This window comes from Cebus imitator, unplaced genomic scaffold (genome assembly GCF_001604975.1).
Source record: "Cebus imitator isolate Cc_AM_T3 unplaced genomic scaffold, Cebus_imitator-1.0 Scaffold365, whole genome shotgun sequence".
In the NCBI taxonomy this organism is placed as follows: domain Eukaryota; kingdom Metazoa; phylum Chordata; class Mammalia; order Primates; family Cebidae; genus Cebus; species Cebus imitator.
In genome coordinates this window covers 1,613,691-1,633,379 of record NW_016107680.1, presented here as the reverse complement: position 1 = coordinate 1,633,379, position 19,689 = coordinate 1,613,691, and the positions used below count along the sequence as shown (strand labels likewise).

At 39.8% G+C, this 19,689-nt stretch overlaps 1 protein-coding gene across 42 annotated transcripts in view; it reads left to right on the top strand.

The window, feature by feature from the left end:
* Nucleotides 1-19,689, top strand: part of SORBS2 (sorbin and SH3 domain containing 2) — a 390,878-nt gene that overhangs the window by 317,106 nt on the left and 54,083 nt on the right. For 29 of the 42 annotated variants that reach the window (XM_037730851.1, XM_037730866.1, XM_037730863.1 and 26 more), the window contains 5 exons: nucleotides 941-1,055; nucleotides 9,120-9,278; nucleotides 9,967-10,050; nucleotides 12,381-12,437; nucleotides 17,014-17,063. In XM_037730851.1, the coding sequence (XP_037586779.1) occupies nucleotides 941-1,055; nucleotides 9,120-9,278; nucleotides 9,967-10,050; nucleotides 12,381-12,437; nucleotides 17,014-17,063 (465 nt within the window). The remainder of the gene's footprint in view (nucleotides 1-940; nucleotides 1,056-9,119; nucleotides 9,279-9,966; nucleotides 10,051-12,380; nucleotides 12,438-17,013; nucleotides 17,064-19,689) is intronic. The other 13 variants (XM_037730874.1, XM_037730871.1, XM_037730868.1 and 10 more) reach the window with 2 other exon arrangements.

Here is a 19,689-nt window from a genome sequence, read left to right as displayed (position 1 = left end):
ACTCATGAATTTAGTAGAAAACTAGGACTTGCCCCTAATTCAGTGTCTATTTCCAACATGCCATGGGGCCAGAATTTCATTCCATTCCATGGAATCAGAATTACCCCAGTCTACAGTCAGAAAAGCTTTGCTCCTAAAAATCATGGCCCCTGGGAGGCTGAGGAGAGAGGATGGCTTGAGCCCAGGAGTTTGAGTCTGCAGTGAGCTATGATCACACCACTGCACTCCAGCCTGGGCAACAGAGAGAGACTCTGCCTCTTAAAAAAAAATAAAATAATTTTTTAAAGACCCCAAAGTAGCCTTCTTCTTTAGCCCAGCAACCTAGAAAAGCTTAATTTTGTGAAATCCTTTGAAGCTTTACTTTGTAAGCCCTCTGACAACCTCTTGAAAGATATTCCTTGGGGGGAAAGTTCTGGTTCCTATGAGCGAGATGTTTGACTCTGGTTTTTCAAGGCTCACACCAAAAGATGACCTCCTGTCCCACACTGCTTGCTTTGGTGCGTGCCAATCCACATGACACTTCTGTACTCTTCCCAGACAAACAGTGACGCCACTTGCAAGAAATAAGATCAAACATGGTGTGCGCATTACTCCTTGTCACTTTGGATCAAAGATCACAAAGGTCACAAAATGGTGGGTTAAACGCACGTAGTTCAGCAGAGCTTACTGCCACCTATTTGGAGCACAAACATACACAGCTGCCATTAGTGACCCAGAGGCTCACTCACAGGTCACTCTCTGCACATCTACAAACCCCTCGTGTGAGTTTTTGAGCCACTGGGAGGACATGTGGTATTTTTCACAGATTAACTTTTTAGCCTGAGGGATTTTTTTGTAAGCTATGCTAAAAGTAACTTTGCAAACAGATAACAACTGGTATTACACAATTGCTTTAAGCAAAAAGGATTATTTTAATGTGTGATTTGTTGTTTATTTCTAGGCATGACTGGGATCCTCCAGACAGAAAAGTGGACACAAGGAAATTTCGGTCTGAGCCAAGGAGTATTTTTGAATATGAACCTGGCAAGTCATCAATCCTGCAGCATGAAAGACCAGTAAGCACTTGTCATTAAACAGAATGCCAGCTCGCTAGGCTCCCAGGGTAACCAAATAAACCTGAATTTCAGATCCGTTAGCAATTTTTGTCACAAAGGTAATGTATCTATTTGTCATTAGTTAGAAATCATGTTTATTTTGTATCATGATTTGTACATCTCATCTCAGAATTGAAAGATAAACATTCTAATATATTGTCTTTACTGACCAAATATTTTTGTGTGTGCACGCATGTGTGTATTAATATATATACACATGTAGGTGTGTATACATACACATATATACACATGTATATATATGTATATCTATATATATATATACACACATATACATATATATTTATATGCAAGATTCATTTGCATGTAACTATAACTGTGCCTAATCATTAACCGGAGTTTAACTTTTAAAAACCATTCATAAATACAATACTTAATTGCTATCATAGCTTGCTAATAAGAAAAATCATTAATGAGTTAAATGAGTGTAAAGAATGCTATCACGGTTAGGGTGGGGATAATAAGTAGGAGAAAGTTAATTACAGACATATTGTTAAGAAGAGGAGTTGAACCTCTGATTATGAAACTTAAAACTTTATAATCTCCCCGATACACATGGACCCAGGCAGTTCTATCCCTGGTTTTCCATATTGGTTTTTTAATATTTCTTTGGATGAAGGGGAAATTTTCCAAATGCCCTTTTTATAACAAGTTGTTTTAATTGCTTCTTATTAAATCCCTCCTCAGGTTACCAAGCCTCAAGCTTCCTGATTGATTGTCATTCTAATGGATCAAGATTATATTTCACTTTGCAGTATTTTTTCCAACTATTTAATTATATGCAAACAAAAATGTCTATGCACTGAAGAAGAAGCACTTGCCTCCTCAAAGTGCAGGTTCACACATAGGCTCTCCCTCCGCCTTCTTTGGTTTGGGTTCCCCGGTGCTCCCTTGCATGTCCTTTGCTTCCCCTCAGAAATCAGTGCCCTGAGGATCTCTTTGAAACCCCACGGTTCCTCTGCATCTCCATCCAAACCTACTGCTAGGAAAACATTTGCAATCAATTGCAATGTACTCTTATTTTTGCTTTAAAAGAATTTCAGGTGTCAGTGAATAGGAAAAAGAGAGCTTTCTTTGTTAGCCCCTTTAAGAGTCTCCAAGAAATCACGCTCATATATAATGCAAGGCCAGCCCTGTGGTTTCACTGGCAGCCCTGGCCTCGCATACCCAACATGAGTGTCCTTGATTTAGTTTTTGAAACGCTGTATTTGTGGTTGTGTTCTGGAGAAGCACGTTCAAAGCCTTATCTTCCGATAATTCATACATGATATGTATCTAAGCCTCTTACCCTTTCTTTAAACAACTCATATCTTTTAGAGTAACAGGACTACAAAAGAAAAACTGAAAGAAAAAAAAATCACTGATTTGCAGGCACCACTGCAAACTTCTAACCCATTTACTAGTTTCTATGATTGAGTATCATGTTACTCTGAACTTTCCAACTAAGAATTGTGTGACACACAGGGCCACCATTGCATAAAATTGAAAATTGCTAAATTATAAATCTCAGATTTAGAGGTGAATAGCAAAACATTAATGATCGTTCTAATAATGTACGTGACTCAGGATAATGAACGTTGGAATTGTATTGGAATGCTTCCGTAGCTGTGACGTCAGGAGACAGGACTGGTTTTAGATGCTTTCCCGCCAGGATGTTTCAATTATTTACTCATTCAGCAAAACTGATAGAGCACCAACTACGTGCCAGGCTTTATGTGAGGTGCACAGTGGAGAACAGGACACAGCCTCTACCTTGAGGAACTTCAAGTCTATCATTTGATATCCATGCAAGACTAGATCCGAGTCTGCAAAGGAAACAGCCTCTTCTATGGTTAAAACAAATGCACACCTAAAAAACCCTCCCTTTGCTCCTTTAGGGTTTACACACTGACACTTTCATTGCAGCTGAAATCCCCACATTACTCTCGTCTTTGGGTTCACAAAGACTTTAAAGCCTCCTCCAATAGCAATAACAATAATTGTAAATCTTTATTGAGTACTTACTATAAGCCAGGCTCTATAATTAGTCATTTATGCCTATCTCATGTCAAGTTTCCAACAGCCCTATTAAGCAGACACATGGCGTTTCCACTTTACAGAGGAAGAGATTGAAACACACATTAGCTCTCTGCCCCAGGGACACACAGCTGGTGGGAGCTGGAAGTACCTGGGCATCCTCACGCCTGGTGCACCTGATGACTGCTAGACAGCCACCCCGGGCGTAGCTGAGCAGGAAACACATCTAAGTGGTAGTTGTTATTTGATTCGCTTATTGGATAATTTTGCAGTATGAATTAATTTATTTATTGGCTAATTCATACTAAAGTGTACTTGGTTTACTTTATCAGAAACTTAGGCCCTAAGCAGTTGCCACACAGGACCAGTAGCCATGAATGTGACAGAGGTTCGAGTGTGGATAGGTGTCTGCAGCCACAGGAGAAGATAAGTAGAAGGAACTTAGAAACTTAGAAGGAAATGGGAATGGCTACCTTATGGAGAAATGCAAAGAACCAAAACTTTTATCCCTCCTAAACAATTCTGGAGAGGACCAATCTTAAGCACGATGGTTGGAGCTGGCCATATGGATCACTGGGGTCAGCCTTTCCAGGATAGGATTACGTCATCATTTTTTTAAAAAATTAGTTCTGACTTCATTTCAATTCCCTCTGTAAATTAGAAAACAAAAAGAGCCATGTGGGCATTGGTGGCGCAGAGACTGGCTGCGTATGGATAGAGTTGACAGGAGATTCTGGCGTGTTTGAAAGACCAGCTAGAGGGTAGAGAACAGGCTTGCCAAATGAGAGTGGTGTCACAGCACGCGGCCAGCACTGAGGGCTGCCAGCGTCTTATCCGTGCATTCTCATGTCTTTGGACTTCAAGATGGTTTGGGAGCATCCCTTTGCTCTTTTCATTTTTAATTTTTGAAAAATATACACAACACCTGGGCAATTCTGTGCTGCTGTTTTGAATCTTTACATGGCCTCTCCATCTGCCCACTTTTCCAGAGGATCATCTTGGATGTTCCCCACCCCTCCAGTGGACTCAGGGTCTGCCCGCCAGAGTGTCCCTGCCACGCCTCTCTTCCGACCCACAGTTGTCCGTGCCTGGCTCCAGTGACAGGCACCTCATTCATTTCCCTGCCTCTCCAGTCTTGTTTCCCACCACAGTGAAGGCAATCATGAGAAAATCTTTATAAAATCTCCAGCTCAACATTCTCTCCTGGCTCTTCACTGTCCTTTGAGCAAAATCTAAAACCCTGAGATAATTTATAGAAGGCCTCTGATTGGGCTTCGACTGGCCTCTCCAGCCTCTTCTCTCTTCCCACCCTCTCTGCCTCACTAGGTTCTAGCTACACAGAGAACTTTCAATTCCCCTCTTGCCAGGCCTCTGGAAAGGCTGCTCCTCCTTACCAGGAAAAGCTCTCCCGACCACCTCTTTCTTCACATGGAGAATTCCATCCCATCCTCCAGGTCCGAGCACAGCCCTACTTCCCCCAGGGAATGTCCCTGATTCCTCAGCAGTAGGTTGGAGGCTCCCCAGGCTGTGTGTCCATGGCACAGGCTGTTCCTCATGAGATCTTGAGCTTCTTGAAGGCAAGGACTGTGACTGGTCCACCAGCTGTATCCCGACACCTGGCACAATGCCTGGCCTCTAGCAGGTGTTGAATGAATATGCATTCGTGGAATTTCTAAGTGAATGAATGAACACAGATTTCACCCTTGCGATTAGTGGATAAAGTTGGTGAGGGACTGAATCCTTATTCTGCTGCTTATCCATGAAGCCTATACATTTCTAGTGCAAAAGGCCCAGTGGGCCTCAAAACATTCGTGGAGGAATTTGACACACTGCTATTAGTAGCTATGACTCACTAATTCCGTGATTTCCTGGGATACAAAGGAGGCAGAGGGGGTAGTACTGTTTGAACAGAAGTCCTCCCGAGACCCTGGCAAAAAGATCTTCCTTAGGAATCAGCGGCATATGCATTTATGTTCTCTCACAGGAAAGTAAAAGTGAGGACACTTTTTTGAAGCTCATAAATACTCATTTGACTGTAAATTTAGAAATGTTGATTAATTGGGCCTAATGTTTGATCTGGAAAAGTACTTAGCAGTCACCAGGAATTTGCCTTTAGCCAACTTGAACCGTAAATCAGAACCGTATTTCTACAATTTAATTATTCCATGAGACAATCATAAAAACTCTGCTGGGATTATATTACTAAAAACTTTACATCCTATCTAGATTGGATATGTTTGTAGGTGATTAATGTTAATATTTTTTTTAATTAATAAAGCATTTGTTTAGGACCTCTGTATGCTTGAGAAAGTAGAAAATAATACGAAAACGTTATCTTACCCTACAATAACTAAACCTGAACATAATAAGAAAAGCAGAAGAAAATATCATTGAAAACACTGTGCAGAGTTGAAATACAATTTAAACCCTCAATAAACTTAAGCTTCTTTATCAATCAAGATTGTCAGTCAATACTAAAGCTATAAAAATTTAAGGAGTTTTATCTGAGGACCATTTAGAATTATCCCAACTAACAATGTATATAGCATTTGTTGTGAAATCACAATAAATATAAAACATGGTAGCCAATGGCCTTAAAGCTTAAAATGGAACAAGAATAGTTTTCAAAAACGAAATAGCACCGGCCCTTCTTCCCATTTAGAACAATGTATAGAAAGCATATGCCTCGCTGAGAATACTTAGTGAAATTTCTATAACTACAAAAGTAATTAAATGCTTTTAAATTGGAGGAAACACTAAAATTTTTAAAGTCATTAATGCTTGGTAGCTTTTAAGTAAGGATCACACGTGAGTTACAGCTGTAGCTTTTCTTAAACACGTCCTCTTGCCCTAATGACACAAAGTTAGTTTTAAGCAGAGGTTTGCTGGTTGTTGCTTTTGGGCTTTTTTCTTTAATGAAAAGAAACAAAAAAAAGTCACACCAAGGTTAGAAAAATGCATTTCAGCACCTTTGCTCTTTTGTCTTTTATGAGCAATTAGAGTAAACCGTGATCATACTTCCTAAATGAGTTTCTGGGTCTTATTATTAGTACCAAGCTCAAAGGGACGTCCATGTTCCACATGGAAAGTGCTGAATTCCTGAGATGCGTGATTTGTGTGTATATCCATCTGTTGACCAATCATCCCTACGTGTGTCACTAACTGTTGTGAGGCTTCTGTGTTCCTTAGCAGTGCCTCTGGGCCACCAGAGGACGTTTAATTATTGCATGACTTAAAAGATTCAATAGATCAGCCACAGCAAAGAGAAAATTCTAGTTCTGCCATTAGCACTTCCTTTAAATACAACTCTGCTCAAACATGTGCCTTTTATTGCATTCCAAAGTTAATAATTACCAGCTATCATTATTTTGGGTGGTTTCTCTGCCAATTTCTACTGGCATGCTTTCTAGATAGTTGCCTTATAACTATAATTTGACTTTTTTAATCAACAAAAGCATAATTAATGGGAAATTTCCATTCTAAGGTATAATCTAAGACGGTAAATATTCTGCTTCCTTTTCCATATTCTATCATAGAGATGCATTTCTATCAGTCAGGACTTGATATATCCATTTGTTATATATTTTCTTAAGGTGGGAGTCATATCATAGAGATGCGTTTCTATAAATCAGGACTTGGTATATCCATTTGTTACATATTTCTTAAGGTGGAAGTCAAAGTGAAGTTATATAGCGAACAAGACTTATTTGTTTAGTAAATTTGCTGCCCTCTGCTGTTCATGTTTCTTAAACAGATTCGTTTCCTGTAAGAGAAGTTTCTAGCAAAACAAAATACTTCTTGAAAGCAGAAGTTATAATAATCAATTAATAATATCATTCGGTATATAACATTAGAAACTATGAAGTTTAAAAGAGTCAGAGGTTAGTTTTCTGTAGAAGAAATAGTGTATCTCTATAAACAGAAGAAAAATTACTGGAAATTTTCTCTACTGTCAGTTACCCTAAAAATTAGCTCCAGCAAAACCATTTCATGAAATAATTATGCATCTATGATAATCTAAGTAATAACTACAGAAAAATAGCATTTCATTAAGATTAAAATCTTAATGCTGTTGCAACTATTGAATCAAATGCAAATTAAATCAAATTTTTTAATTCAACAGAAACTAGCAAATTGGTTACTAGAATATTTTGTCTCTACCAATTTCACTATTACTTCTGAGGTGTAAACCAAATATAATATTGGCATAAATAAGGAAAAATATCTCAAGATTTCTAGGCATTTTTGCATGTCTAATAGTAGGATGTTCTCTCTGACTTTTAGTTATTACAAAATAACTTTATAACAATAAAGGAAAATAATATTTAAAAGAAAGAAAAAACAGTCTCAATACCAGAACACCACTGTAGTCTTTTGTGTATGTGTGCCTTTCTTTGCTGTGTTCATGCAGAGACAAGCTTTGTGATGCCATTGTAACTCCTGTACAAGTGCATGGTTACATTCTGTTTTTACTGGTTGGTATCTCATCGTAAGCATTTCCCAGAGACATTTCACAGACTTTATGATCACTACATAGTTTGGATAACTTAGACTTTTGCACTGTTTTGTCACGATGCTTCCAACTTTTCTATCGTTGTCTGTAATTGCTGTTATCTTTTATTACACAGTGTTGACACAAAATCACATCACTAAAAACACTGAGTATCATTTATTATTAAGTGTAGATTGTGTGTCATTAGCAAAACTTGTAAATGCAATGAGTCAATAAAACAGTAGAACAATGTCAAAATCATGGCTTTTGTTGGAATATGGAAGATTTTAAGCTCCCAGCACTGAAAAGGTTATATAGCATTTCTTTCACAGCCCAGATGTAGCTACTCAGTGTAAGTCCTTGAGTTTCTTTAAGAACTGTAAGCGGCCGGGCGCGGTGGCTCACGCCTGTAATCCCAGCACTTTGGGAGGCCGAGGCGGGTGGATCACAAGGTCAACAGATCGAGACAATCCTGGTCAACATGGTGAAACCCCGTCTCTACTAAAAATACAAAAAATCAGCTGGGCATGGTGGCGCGTGCCTGTAGTCCCAGCTACTCAGGAGGCTGAGGCAGGAGAATTGCCTGAACCCAGGAGGCGGAGGTTGCGGTGAGCCGAGATCGCGCCATTGCACTCCAGCCTGGGTAACAAGAGCGAAACTCCGTCTCAAAAAAAAAAAAAAAAAAAAAAAGAATTGTAAGCAAATGATGCTGAATTGCTCTGAAGCAGTGAGCACTGCATAGCCTTCCTGGAATATGTCTTGGGAGTCTCGGCTCCTCTCCTAGCCAGAGTGAATGGCTTTTAGGGAACCATACAATTTTTCTTAGAATTTTTTTTCTGACTGAAGATAGTGTGCTCTTCAACTGTACCACATTTAATTAGCGTCATACGATAATTATGAAATAAGTGATAACTTGCATATAGTACTTTAAGCACTTAGATTTCATATAAAATCAGCAGCCTGAATCGATCTAGTCAGGCGTGTACTGTTTGAAAATATTAAGAATATTATTGGGTAACGTAAACACTCTGCATCTGTTTCCTATTACCAAAATAATTGTGTGTATTTTCTCCAACTGTTTATATTAACACTCCTAGTTTTTCCAACTTAAAAGCGACATTCAGAAACCTCTGAAGGGAAGCAAGTCAATTATAGAATTGGCTTTTTCTCTAAATTAGAACATCAAGGAAACCAACATGGGATTTTATCCCAAGTCCCTGCCCTGCCCGGCCTCCAGGGCGCTGGGAAAACCCAGACCCTTTTCTCAGCTCGAAGTAGACAGCGGGGAGGTGAATCTTGGGGATCTTCCTTCAGCTTCCGAGGGACTCCTGGTGGGAGGGCTCCGCAGGGGCCCGGATCGCCCCCCAGGTGCCTGGGTCCCCAGGGACACTCGGCCTGGCCCGGCCTGCCGCAGGCGCAGCGCGCTGCCAGGGTGCCCTCGCGGTTCCGCCCGGAGCCTCCGTCTAATGACCCAGTCTCTGCACCCCTCTTTCTTGCAGCCCCCTCTCCCAACAACTCCGACACCTGTTCCAAGGGAACCTGGCCTGAAGCCTCTTTCTGGCTCTGGACTCGGAGGAGTCGCTGCCAGCCCCTCCCCTCCGCCCCGGAGTGGCGCCCCCACGCCAAGCGCGTGCGCCCCGGCTCTGCCTCCCACCCGGGTGAGCTCCTTCCCTCCTTGCCCTTCTCGGTGCGCGGCAGAGGCTCAGGCGCGGCCCTTGCTTGCTCGGAGCCTGGCGATTCCCACTTCCCCGGGCCTGCTCGCACCCACCCAGGCCCCAGAATCTTCTCGTCCAAGGCCCCTGTAAGCCCCCCAGTGCCCTGCCCCCTCCCCCCGCTCCCCACTCTTCCACCGCTCCCGCACCCTTCCCCCCCCCAGACTCTCCACCGGCTGCACCTGAGGGAACTGTGTGCAGACTGCCGGCTCCCACGCTGGGACTGCGCCCCCGGTGAGGGCAGGGACAGGAAGGGGCTCGCCCCAAAGGGCTGCCTGGTGCCGGGGTTGGGCCTGTGGGCTCGTCAGGCGCGCCAGCCAGCCCCAGCCTAGCTGCGTGGAGAGCGGTCCACACTGCATGCCTCGTGCTTGTTAAGCGGATGGACTCTGTAAGAGCCGTCCACGGCTTAGGCCAACTAGAAACGGTGCGCGAGGAGATCACCAGGGACCCAGTGCCATCGAGCTCACCTTCACATCCTCACTTTACCTCCTCCGCTCCCTGCTGCTGAGGTTCGTGGGGTGAGAGTTGATGCACGTTTGCGTGGGAACGCGCGCGAGTTTTTCATGCCACACCGCGTTTCCCTCCCTTCGCTCAGTGTACGTTTTCCTTCCCTTTTCCTTCACGTCTGCTCTAGACCGATCGCATAAATCCAGATGACATAGATTTAGAAAATGAGCCCTGGTATAAATTCTTTTCAGAACTGGAGTTTGGACGCCCGGTAAGTGAGGCTAGACTATTAATATAAGAAAACTAGGAGAATGTTGTTTGATTTATGAAACACCGTTATCAGGAGACATGGGTGTCATTCAGAGAACAAAGGCTGAACGCGTAATATAGATGCAAATTTCCTACAGCGTAGTGCAGGTTCGTTTCTGTGCCAAATGGTCCAATGTGCTCAGATATTTCCTATATGGTTTCAAATCATTCATTAGGATTTCTTTAGATCTAGTCAATTGAAAGTTCAAAATGTTGAGGCAGTTTCTGTGCTGGAGTATTCAGACAATTAGCACAGCTTTATAGAAGATTTGTATTTGTTTACAGTCTGTTTGGTCTAGTTCAAGCAGAAGAGCACCTTGACACTGACGGGCCTGTTTGCTGAGCAATCGTCGGGCACCTGGAGAGTGCTGGGCTCCGTCTTCATTATCTCCCTGAGTCCTCCTGATGTCCCTCCAATTAGAAGAAAATGGGGACCTGAGGGGTTAAGTAGTTTGCTCAGAATAGCAAATGACAGTGTAAGAAGTTAAACCCAGAGCCTGTCAAAAGAAAAAAAAAAATCTCTGGGCAGTTTTTCCTATAATATACTGCCAGGGTAATCCCACTGTAAAATACAGTCACGTGTTGCTTAACAATGTGGACGGGTTCTGAGGATGTGTCATCAGGTGAACTTGCCATTGTGCAGACAGCGTGCAGTACTTACACAAACCCAGGTGCTAGAGCCTGCTGCACGCCTAGGCTGTGTGGTGTGCCCTGCTGCTCCTGGGCTACGTGTACAGCAGGTTACTGCACTCCGCACTGCAGGCAACTGTAACGCAATGGTAAGTATGTGTGTCCCTAAACATATCTAAACATAGAAAAGGCATGGTAAACACAGCATTGTAATCTTATGGGACCGTCATCATACATGGGGTGCACCATTGACTGAAACGTCCTTATGCTACACGTGACTGTACCCAGTTTACCATTAGGGATAAAAGGAAGGACAAAAATCGGGAAACCCTGTGGATCTTGATTGCCAGACTTACCTGTGAAAGCCATCACACTTCTCTAATCCCCAGACTCCCACCAGAGGAAGCCTTGAGGTTGGGCCTTATTGCTTAGCCTGCTTTGGATAAAGAGTCAAGTCGAGGTTCCGTTAACAACTTCCCTGATTAAGAACTGCATCCACCAACAGCAGTGCATTTGATGTGTGTCGGTTACAAACATTTTTATGGGTTTTAGACTCTTAAATAACATACCAATTATACTGATCGTCGTTTTTTTAGAAATCAGAATATAATCGTTTCTATACCATATGCTGATTTATATATATTTGTATATTGATCATGTATGGTTTACTGGTTGGTGATGGTAGTCCCTTTTGTCCATTAAACTGCAAAGGAGACTTGGTTAGATTCAAGGTCGCTTATTGAACTGAATCAAACATGACTGTAAGCGAATAGAAACCAAACAATTTTTCATAAGGTTTTTATTATCTCATAGGAGGAATGTTTTCTCTCATTTTTTCCTCATTTGTATCTTAGTGTTAACATAAATGTATTTTATTTCAAGGAAAAACATTTTCTAGCTCTATTTTATATGTTTTGTTACTATTGGTTAGAAAGTTTATAAGGACGGCCAGCCATGGTGGCTCACGCCTATAATCCCAGCATTATGGGAGGCCAAGGCAGGAGGATCACTTGAGGTCAGGAGTTCGAGACCAGCCTGGCCAACATGGTAAAACCCCATCTGTACTAAAAATATAAAAATTAGCCGGGCGTGGTGGCATGCTCCTGTAATCCCAGCTACCCAGGAGGCTGAGGTGGGAGAATGGCTTGAACCCAGATGGCGGAGGTTGCAGTGAGCCAAGATTGTACTCCAGCCTGGTGACAGAGTGAGACCCTGTCTCAAAAAAATAAAGTAAAATAAATTTTAAAAAGAAAGTATATAGTGCTATTCCAATTTCTGTCAGCTTTTCCGTAATCATTTTCAGCCACATGTGGAAACTCACCAGCATGCTACCCGCTTTCTCCTTTAATGTTTCTTTAATATACCTTGCATTCCTCTGTGGCCAGAGACTAGGAATGCTAATTAAATTTGACACAATGCGTTTATAAATATGCTAATTGAACACTAGCAAATTTTCCCAGTGCTTGTGTGTTTGCACACGTGGCACACTCCCTCCCAGCTGCCCCGTTTTGCTCCATTCATGTCATTCTGTGTGTGTAGCCGATGCTGTCAGCACTCAATTTCTAACTGTTGTCACCTTTTCCACATGTTCATTCCTTGCTGCCATTGACTGTCCTCCATTCCATCCCTACACTTCTGCTTCTGTGGTGCATCTACACCCAGCCTCCTAAAAAGCCTCTGGACTATGTTCAAGATCATTCTTCTGGTGTTTTCAATGAGGTAAAAACACGTGATTCTCTCTTTCTTAGAGGCTGCAACTGTGATTCTGCGCATCTGTGTTTTACGATTCTCTGTAGTGTGTAAGCTATTTTTGAAAACATCTATCTCTGCATCACTATGTTGCGTCCAATATCATTGCCTGGACATCATGCCAGAGTTGTCGGCTATCTCTGAACTCTGGGTGAAGGATCATTCCCACCGCAACTTCTAGTTATACTGTGCTATGTAGTTCTATGTAGTTCTGGTATTCAGCAGTGTGAAAATAGAAAATCAAAAGTATTATAGTCTTATTGCATATATTAACCACCTGTCTTTATTAGACTGAGTAAAATACTATTAGAAGGCTTCTTAGAACCATTCTCTTATAACGCTTGGAGTGTGGATAATCAGATGCCTATGTCCCACATATTTCTAAAATTTATTTTTATTCTTTCATTTTTCTAAATACAACTTGCAGATTGTATTGTCAATTGAGAATAAGGCTGGCAAATACCTGGAAATTGTATATCACAACTTCTCTCTCTCATACCCATGACAGACATTGCTACTCCTTCTCAACTCTGTAATCCCACCAGCCACTATAACAAATTATCACTGGCATATAAAATCCAATGCTTCTGCAGTCTCTACTAAAGAGCCTATAATAATCAGCTAGTTGAAAAAATTATGGCAGCCAATGTACATTTTTATTTGAATCAAAGAGAGTATGAAATAGGCAAAAATGATCTAGTCAAAAGTGTGTTATCCTACTCTCTAAAGAAAATTAGAAAATTACTTTAAAAAGTAGTTAAATGACTCATTAGAAGACACAAGCAAAAATGGCACTGTTTTGCTAGCCATCAGCTATATAAAAGCATCCTTGCAAGGAATTCTTAGAAGCAACTAGCAAGGGAACAAAGTAGATAAACTGTTTTTTGCACATTAGTTGCTCTGTGGTCTTAAGTGAATACTATAACACAATAAATATCTTATTTTCATTAAAAGTCTCAAATATGTGCAACTGGAAAACAAAACTAGTAGAACATTTATGTTGTAGGAGGTACTACTGACACATAGTGGTGACCACTGGAATTGCAGGCATAGAGTCTCAAGGAAATATGCACATTTCTAGTCTCGATTTGCAATTTCAAATTATTTACCTGTGGTAAGTATCAGAGTGTGTGTTAGAACTGAGAAGTGATCAAAATATTTATATATTAAATAAAAAATAGAGTAACCAGGAACATTCTAGGTGATTGAATTCAGTCATTTCTAAAGGCTTATATTTTATAGCCAGGCAGACAGGCATATAAACTGAAGAAAATCAAGTAAAACAAGGAGTTCTATTCTGTATGTTATGTTACCTTAATATCTGCAGGAAGAGTCTCATTTCAACATATGAACGACCCAAGAATTTATTTTGAAATTCAATGTGGTCAGATATTTTTCTCAGATATTTCTTGTGTGTTTTTAAGATAGTTGGTTCATAGATAACTGAAATGGAATTTAGCGTGCATCATGTCCAACTCACTCATTTTTCAGTTAAAAAAAGTAGACTACAATAATTTTAAGAAATAAGTCCAAAATCACATGGTAAGATAGTGGTGGGAAAAAAATCTCTTAACCTTCATTTCAGTGCTATTTCTTTTATATCACAATTGTTAACTATTGAATTTCTGTGAAATGAGTTCTGATAATTAATATTACAGAATAATTCTTAGGCATAAAAATAGTAGGAACTTAATTCTATGCATTCTATAATGTGATGGTAGTGGCAAAAAACACATAAAAAGCATTTTGCCAGTAGTTGATCTACTTGCCAATTATCTCTGGGATTGGGAAGGAGGTGTTGTATGATTCTAACAGCATATGTTAACTATATTATTAATTTCACATTATGGTTTTTCAGAATGTAAGAAAATATATTCTCTTAAGGTATCTGGATTTTGTCTTTAATCTTTTGTTATTAAACATTTCTGATTAAAAAAAACTGTAATTGATTTGACATTACCTTAGCTACCATTTATCAACTACCTTGAATATACCATGAATAACATAGTTTTTAATCCATAACCAGAAAATTAGCATTAATGAAGAACAGTTAAGGACATTTAAGAAAATTTAATCTCATAGTTACTTACCAGAAAGAGTGATTCAGTATCTGTACTTCATTAAATTGACCTTCTAAGTGTATTAAAATAATGATAATATGTAAATATTCAGAAGCTCATAATTGGTAAAATTTGTAACCTCTTTTCTGGAGATAATTTTCATTTTGGGATGAGTACCCTTCTTGTAATTGTTGTACAAGTTTTTCTCTTAGTCATCAATCTAGACTTTTTACTGTTATAAATTAATACTGAACTTTCTCTGAGTTGTACATGAAACCACAAAAATGGTGTGAGTTTATTTTGGATATAGAAACCAGTACAAGGAGAAATAGTAGTTTCTTAGCCTAACTCTAAAACACAATCTGTTCTTACACTATGTTTCATTTTACATTACAATATTGTTTGGGCTCATTATAAGTTGACAATTCAAATTTTCTGATCACTATAGGGGTGATCTAAGAGTGTTTTGAACTTGACACTTTTTGGTGATCAGCTGTGTGTTCGGGTGTCCCATGAAAGCCATGATCTGCACAGACCGCAATGTTCTTAGGCTCTCTGGTGTTGCTCTTCTGCAAACAAGTAGAATTAATATTTCTTAATTGTAATATAACTATCTGATTTTATTTTTTTACTTGTTTGCTTTCTTTCATATTTAGTATCTATTTTTCTACCTTCCCAATGTCTGATTCAGAGCTCAGCAAATTAAAATAATCCTGTATACTTATCAGACTAGCAAACCAAATTTTTCTCCTAATTTTATATTTGTTGGGAACCTAGGAATCTAAAATTTTCTAGGAACTAAAAATATTAGAATCTGCTTTTTCTGTCTAAAAGGAGGGTGGGGAATATTCTTACTCAGAGATGTTTTTTTTTCTAGGCAAGATTCCATTTTCATTTAGTAAGGTAGAATTAAATTATTAGTTAATAGAAGCATAAGTTCTACAAAAGGGACCTTGTAAGACTGATACACATAAAGAATTGCAAAATTGGATACTAATGTTTTAATTGATCATTTGGTGGTAATTTACAGATTAATAGAAAACTGAGTTATATAAATTGTTTGTAAAGTGAGATTTAATTTCCACTAAGTAGATTTTTAATACTCTGATAATTTGTTTCTAGATGATAGCAACTTAAGACAACATTTGTCAAATCTTGCCTTTCTGGCTGACGTTTTTAAGCTTTCATACAGACAAATGTTTTTAAACTAGAACTCCAATTCCTTATCTAACCAAAGTTTATCTGTGATGAATTGATCATCAAATATGACCAAAGCCAAAACTCTCCCTGTACTTTCTTTCTTTATTCTTTCTTTTTCTTTTTTTTTTTTTTTTTTTTTTTTTTTCGAAACTGGGGTTTTACTCTCATTGCCCAGGCTAAAGTGCAATGGCGCAATCTGGACTCACTGCAACCTCCACCTCCAGGATTCAAGCGACTCTCTTGCCTCAGCCTCCCAAGTAGCTGGGATTACAGGGATGCATCACCATCCCTGGCTAATTTTTTGTATTTAGTAGAGACTGGGTTTCACCATGTTGGTCAGGCTGGTCTTGAACTCCTGACCACAGGTGATCCACCAGCCTTGGCTTCCCAAAGTGCTGGGATTAGAGGTGTGAGACTCCATGCCCGGCCATCTCCCTATACTTTCTGGACATCATTCCACAGTGTCACCTCAAACACTTGGTAGCCTAGTGTCCTCTCTTGCCTTTCAGATGTTTTAGCAATTCTCTCAGTAGATGCCATGGAAAATGAAAAATTCATATTATCCTTTTTGCTTACTATTTCAGTGTATTATTCAGAATGAAGGAAAATTTTTAAAGTCCACTTTTGAAGTTATATTTTGATTCATTAGCTCATTTATTTTAAACTCACCCTGAAGTCACCTAATTGTAAAGGCATAAATATTTACCTGATTGAAATGCCAAGTACTTTAGTTTCTTCACGTCAAATTCTTTGGGTTTTATTTAAATTTCATGTCTATATTGACAAATGAATGACATCATAAGTTCTGTTTACATGTTATGTGTTAAAGACAATACTTAGTAACAACAATCACAAAACTTTAAAATGTGTTGTTTTATAAGGATTGAATGATACCTGCAAACTTTTTTAAACCTCAAACCCGTCCTTCATGAAGGACATTTCTATTTACAATGAATAGGTAAGGTTCTGAAGTTGAGGTTGTAGAATAACTTTAGCTCTCATTTCAGTATTCCAGAATTTCCCCCTATGCAATGCTTGGGTTGTGGGTAATTTGAGCTACACAGAGAAAGGCAATGCATTATATCAGAAGAGAAAGCAAATAGGTCCAAAGTGAAATCAGGTTACATCGTATCTCTTTGGGAAGACATTTGTATAGCCATAATGAATGTTACTTTAGACCTTGATTTTTATAATATTCTTTTTAGGATACCTAATTTAATGTTGACAAGTGAACAAAATCTGGCCACGGTGAAATTTTTCATGAGACTATTATCCTGTCTTAACAGGCCTCCTTGTATCAGTCCTCCATAGACAGAAGCCTGGAAAGACCCATGAGGTAAGAATCTCATTATGTTGTAGCAGGATATTCTATACCAGTGGTTTCTTTTCAACAATAAAATGATTCAGTGAAGCTGCAATGAGTATTACGTATCACTCATTTTCATTTGAATGCCATGCCTCATGAAGTCGTTTTATTTTGCTTCTGCATCTGTGATGCAGATATGATCATTTCAAGAATTTCTAAAAAATTAGTGAACTAATTATAAATTCCTTCCCAGACAGAAATCCTTCTCTTCCCTCACCTCCCTGTACCCAGTTTCCTTTTCTTTAGATGGGAATTATAAGTAACTAATTTTCAATGTTGTAAAGTATTATAATTGTAAAATTATAATAATATATTTGAAAAAAATATATAGATGAAAGAGTGTTATACACATATTTGTTAGTTACACTCTGACCACACAAATCAGAAATGCTTTTATTAATACTCCCCGTACATGAGGGTTCACCACATGCCAGGCATAAGTACAAAACATATTCAGTCCTAAGACAATACTATAGTTAAATACGGTTGTCCCCGCTTTATTTCTGAGGAAAGTGACACCTAGGCTCAGTAACTTACCACGTTTACACAGTTGGCAAGGAGAGAGAAAAAAGCAAAATTGAGGCAAGATAGCTTGTACCCGCTAGGCCTAACTTCCCTCAGAGTCCGCTTGAGGTCAGTTCTGTTAGCTTTAAATATCACAGTTACTTTAAAATATTACGAAATTCAGACATCGTTCAATAGCAATATTGAATAATACAAACTCCCAGCCATATTGTACCATCAATAACAAATATTTCTGTAGTAGCATTAATGTACCCACCTATGTAGATTTCCTTGCGAATCGGGTCCCTCGTCAACTGGGTTTCTGATGCCATCCAACGACAGTAACAACCCTGAGAAAGGAGCCCTCAAACCCCTTCTTTTTATCTGTGCTCCTATCTGTGCACCTAAAACACTTGAATTTTAGAGTTTTAATCTGATCTAAAGATTGCCGTAAAGACACACAGACCCTCACATGACAGGACGGTCACAGCAAATACAGGTCTAGGAGATGCAGCATCCTCCCCGGAGAGGACGAACCAGTTCTGAGGTCCGCCCCTCCGCTTCCGTACATCCCAGACCGTGTGTTCACTTCACCATTTGTAAAACTGAGACAACAGCACATACCTCAAAGGTTTGCTGTGTGGGCTAAAAAGACAAAAACGTAAGTAAAGCACATAGCATTCTGCTGGGCCCCAGAGGAGCTGGGGTTGCCGCGGTGGCTGTCATCACTGTCGCCTACACAGTTCTTGTCGAAGAATCTGGTGATTTCACGCACACTACGCTGTGTCATATGTGGCTCCATTCACTAATGTTTGTGTTTGATGATACTATACTCAAACTCAAAACCAGGACAGACATTCCCTGCCTTCTAGACTAGTTTATGCAACTGGGGGAAGGAATCTTTAATAGTTAATTTGCTGACCAGATTACTGGTACTGATGATTGATTGATTGACTGACGAGACAGGGCTTGCTCTGTTGCCCAAGCTGGAGTGCCGTGGTGCAATCAGGGCTCACTGCAGCCTCGAACTCCTGGGCTCAAGCCATCCTCCCACCTGAGCCTCCTCATAGCCAGGACTAGGACTACAGGCGCGTGGCACTACTGGCTAATGTTTTTATTTTCTGTAGAGATAGGGTCTCACTAGGTTACCCAGGCTGGTCTCAAGCTCCTAACCTTGAGCCATCCTCCAGCCTTGGCCTCCCAAAGTACTTGATTACAGACATGAGCTATCATGTCCAGCCTTCATTCATTATTTAAATGGAAAATGTTGGAATTCCCATATAAGGTCTTCTAAAGCTAAGATGATAGGACAAGCTGCAGGCAACCCTTGAGGTGAGAGAAGTTTGCCTCTCCTGATGTCTTTTTTTTTTTTTTTCAGCTCTTTCCTGGATTTGATATGCTCCTCTGAATATATTCATGTTGTTAGAACTCTGCTTTATAGAGAAAAGATACAGGCTAAAAATTATAACACTGAATTCTCAATCACAACATATTACACTATAGGAGAATGTTGACTTTCAAAGATGTTTAAAAACATGTTCACACAAAAACCAGCAGGGGGTTTTTGGGGCAGCATTATTTATAATTGCTAGAACTTGAAAGCAACCAAGATGTCCTTCAATAGGTGAATGGTTAAATTGTGGCGCATCCATGTAATAGAATGTGACTCGGCAATAAAACAAAATCTGCTACTGAGTGACAAAAATACGTGGAAGAACCTTAAAAGTATATTACTGAGTGAAGGCATCCAATCTGAGAGGCCACATTCTGCATGGTATCAACTGGGCGTGGTGAAAAGGCAACACTGTGGAGGCCGTGGAGGGATCAGTGGCGGCCAGGATGGGCGGGAGGCGGGCGGGAGGAGAAGCCAGAGAACAGAGGCTTTTCACGGTAGTAAAAATTTTATATGATTGACGCATTAATGATGGACACACATCATTATACATTTCTCAAAACCTATAAAATGTTTAAAACGAAACGTGAACTCGAATGCAAATTACAGACTTGGGATGAGGATGTGTCAAGGTAGATGCATCAGTTGTAACCATGTACCCCACTAATAGAATATGTAAATGATAAGGGACACTGTGCA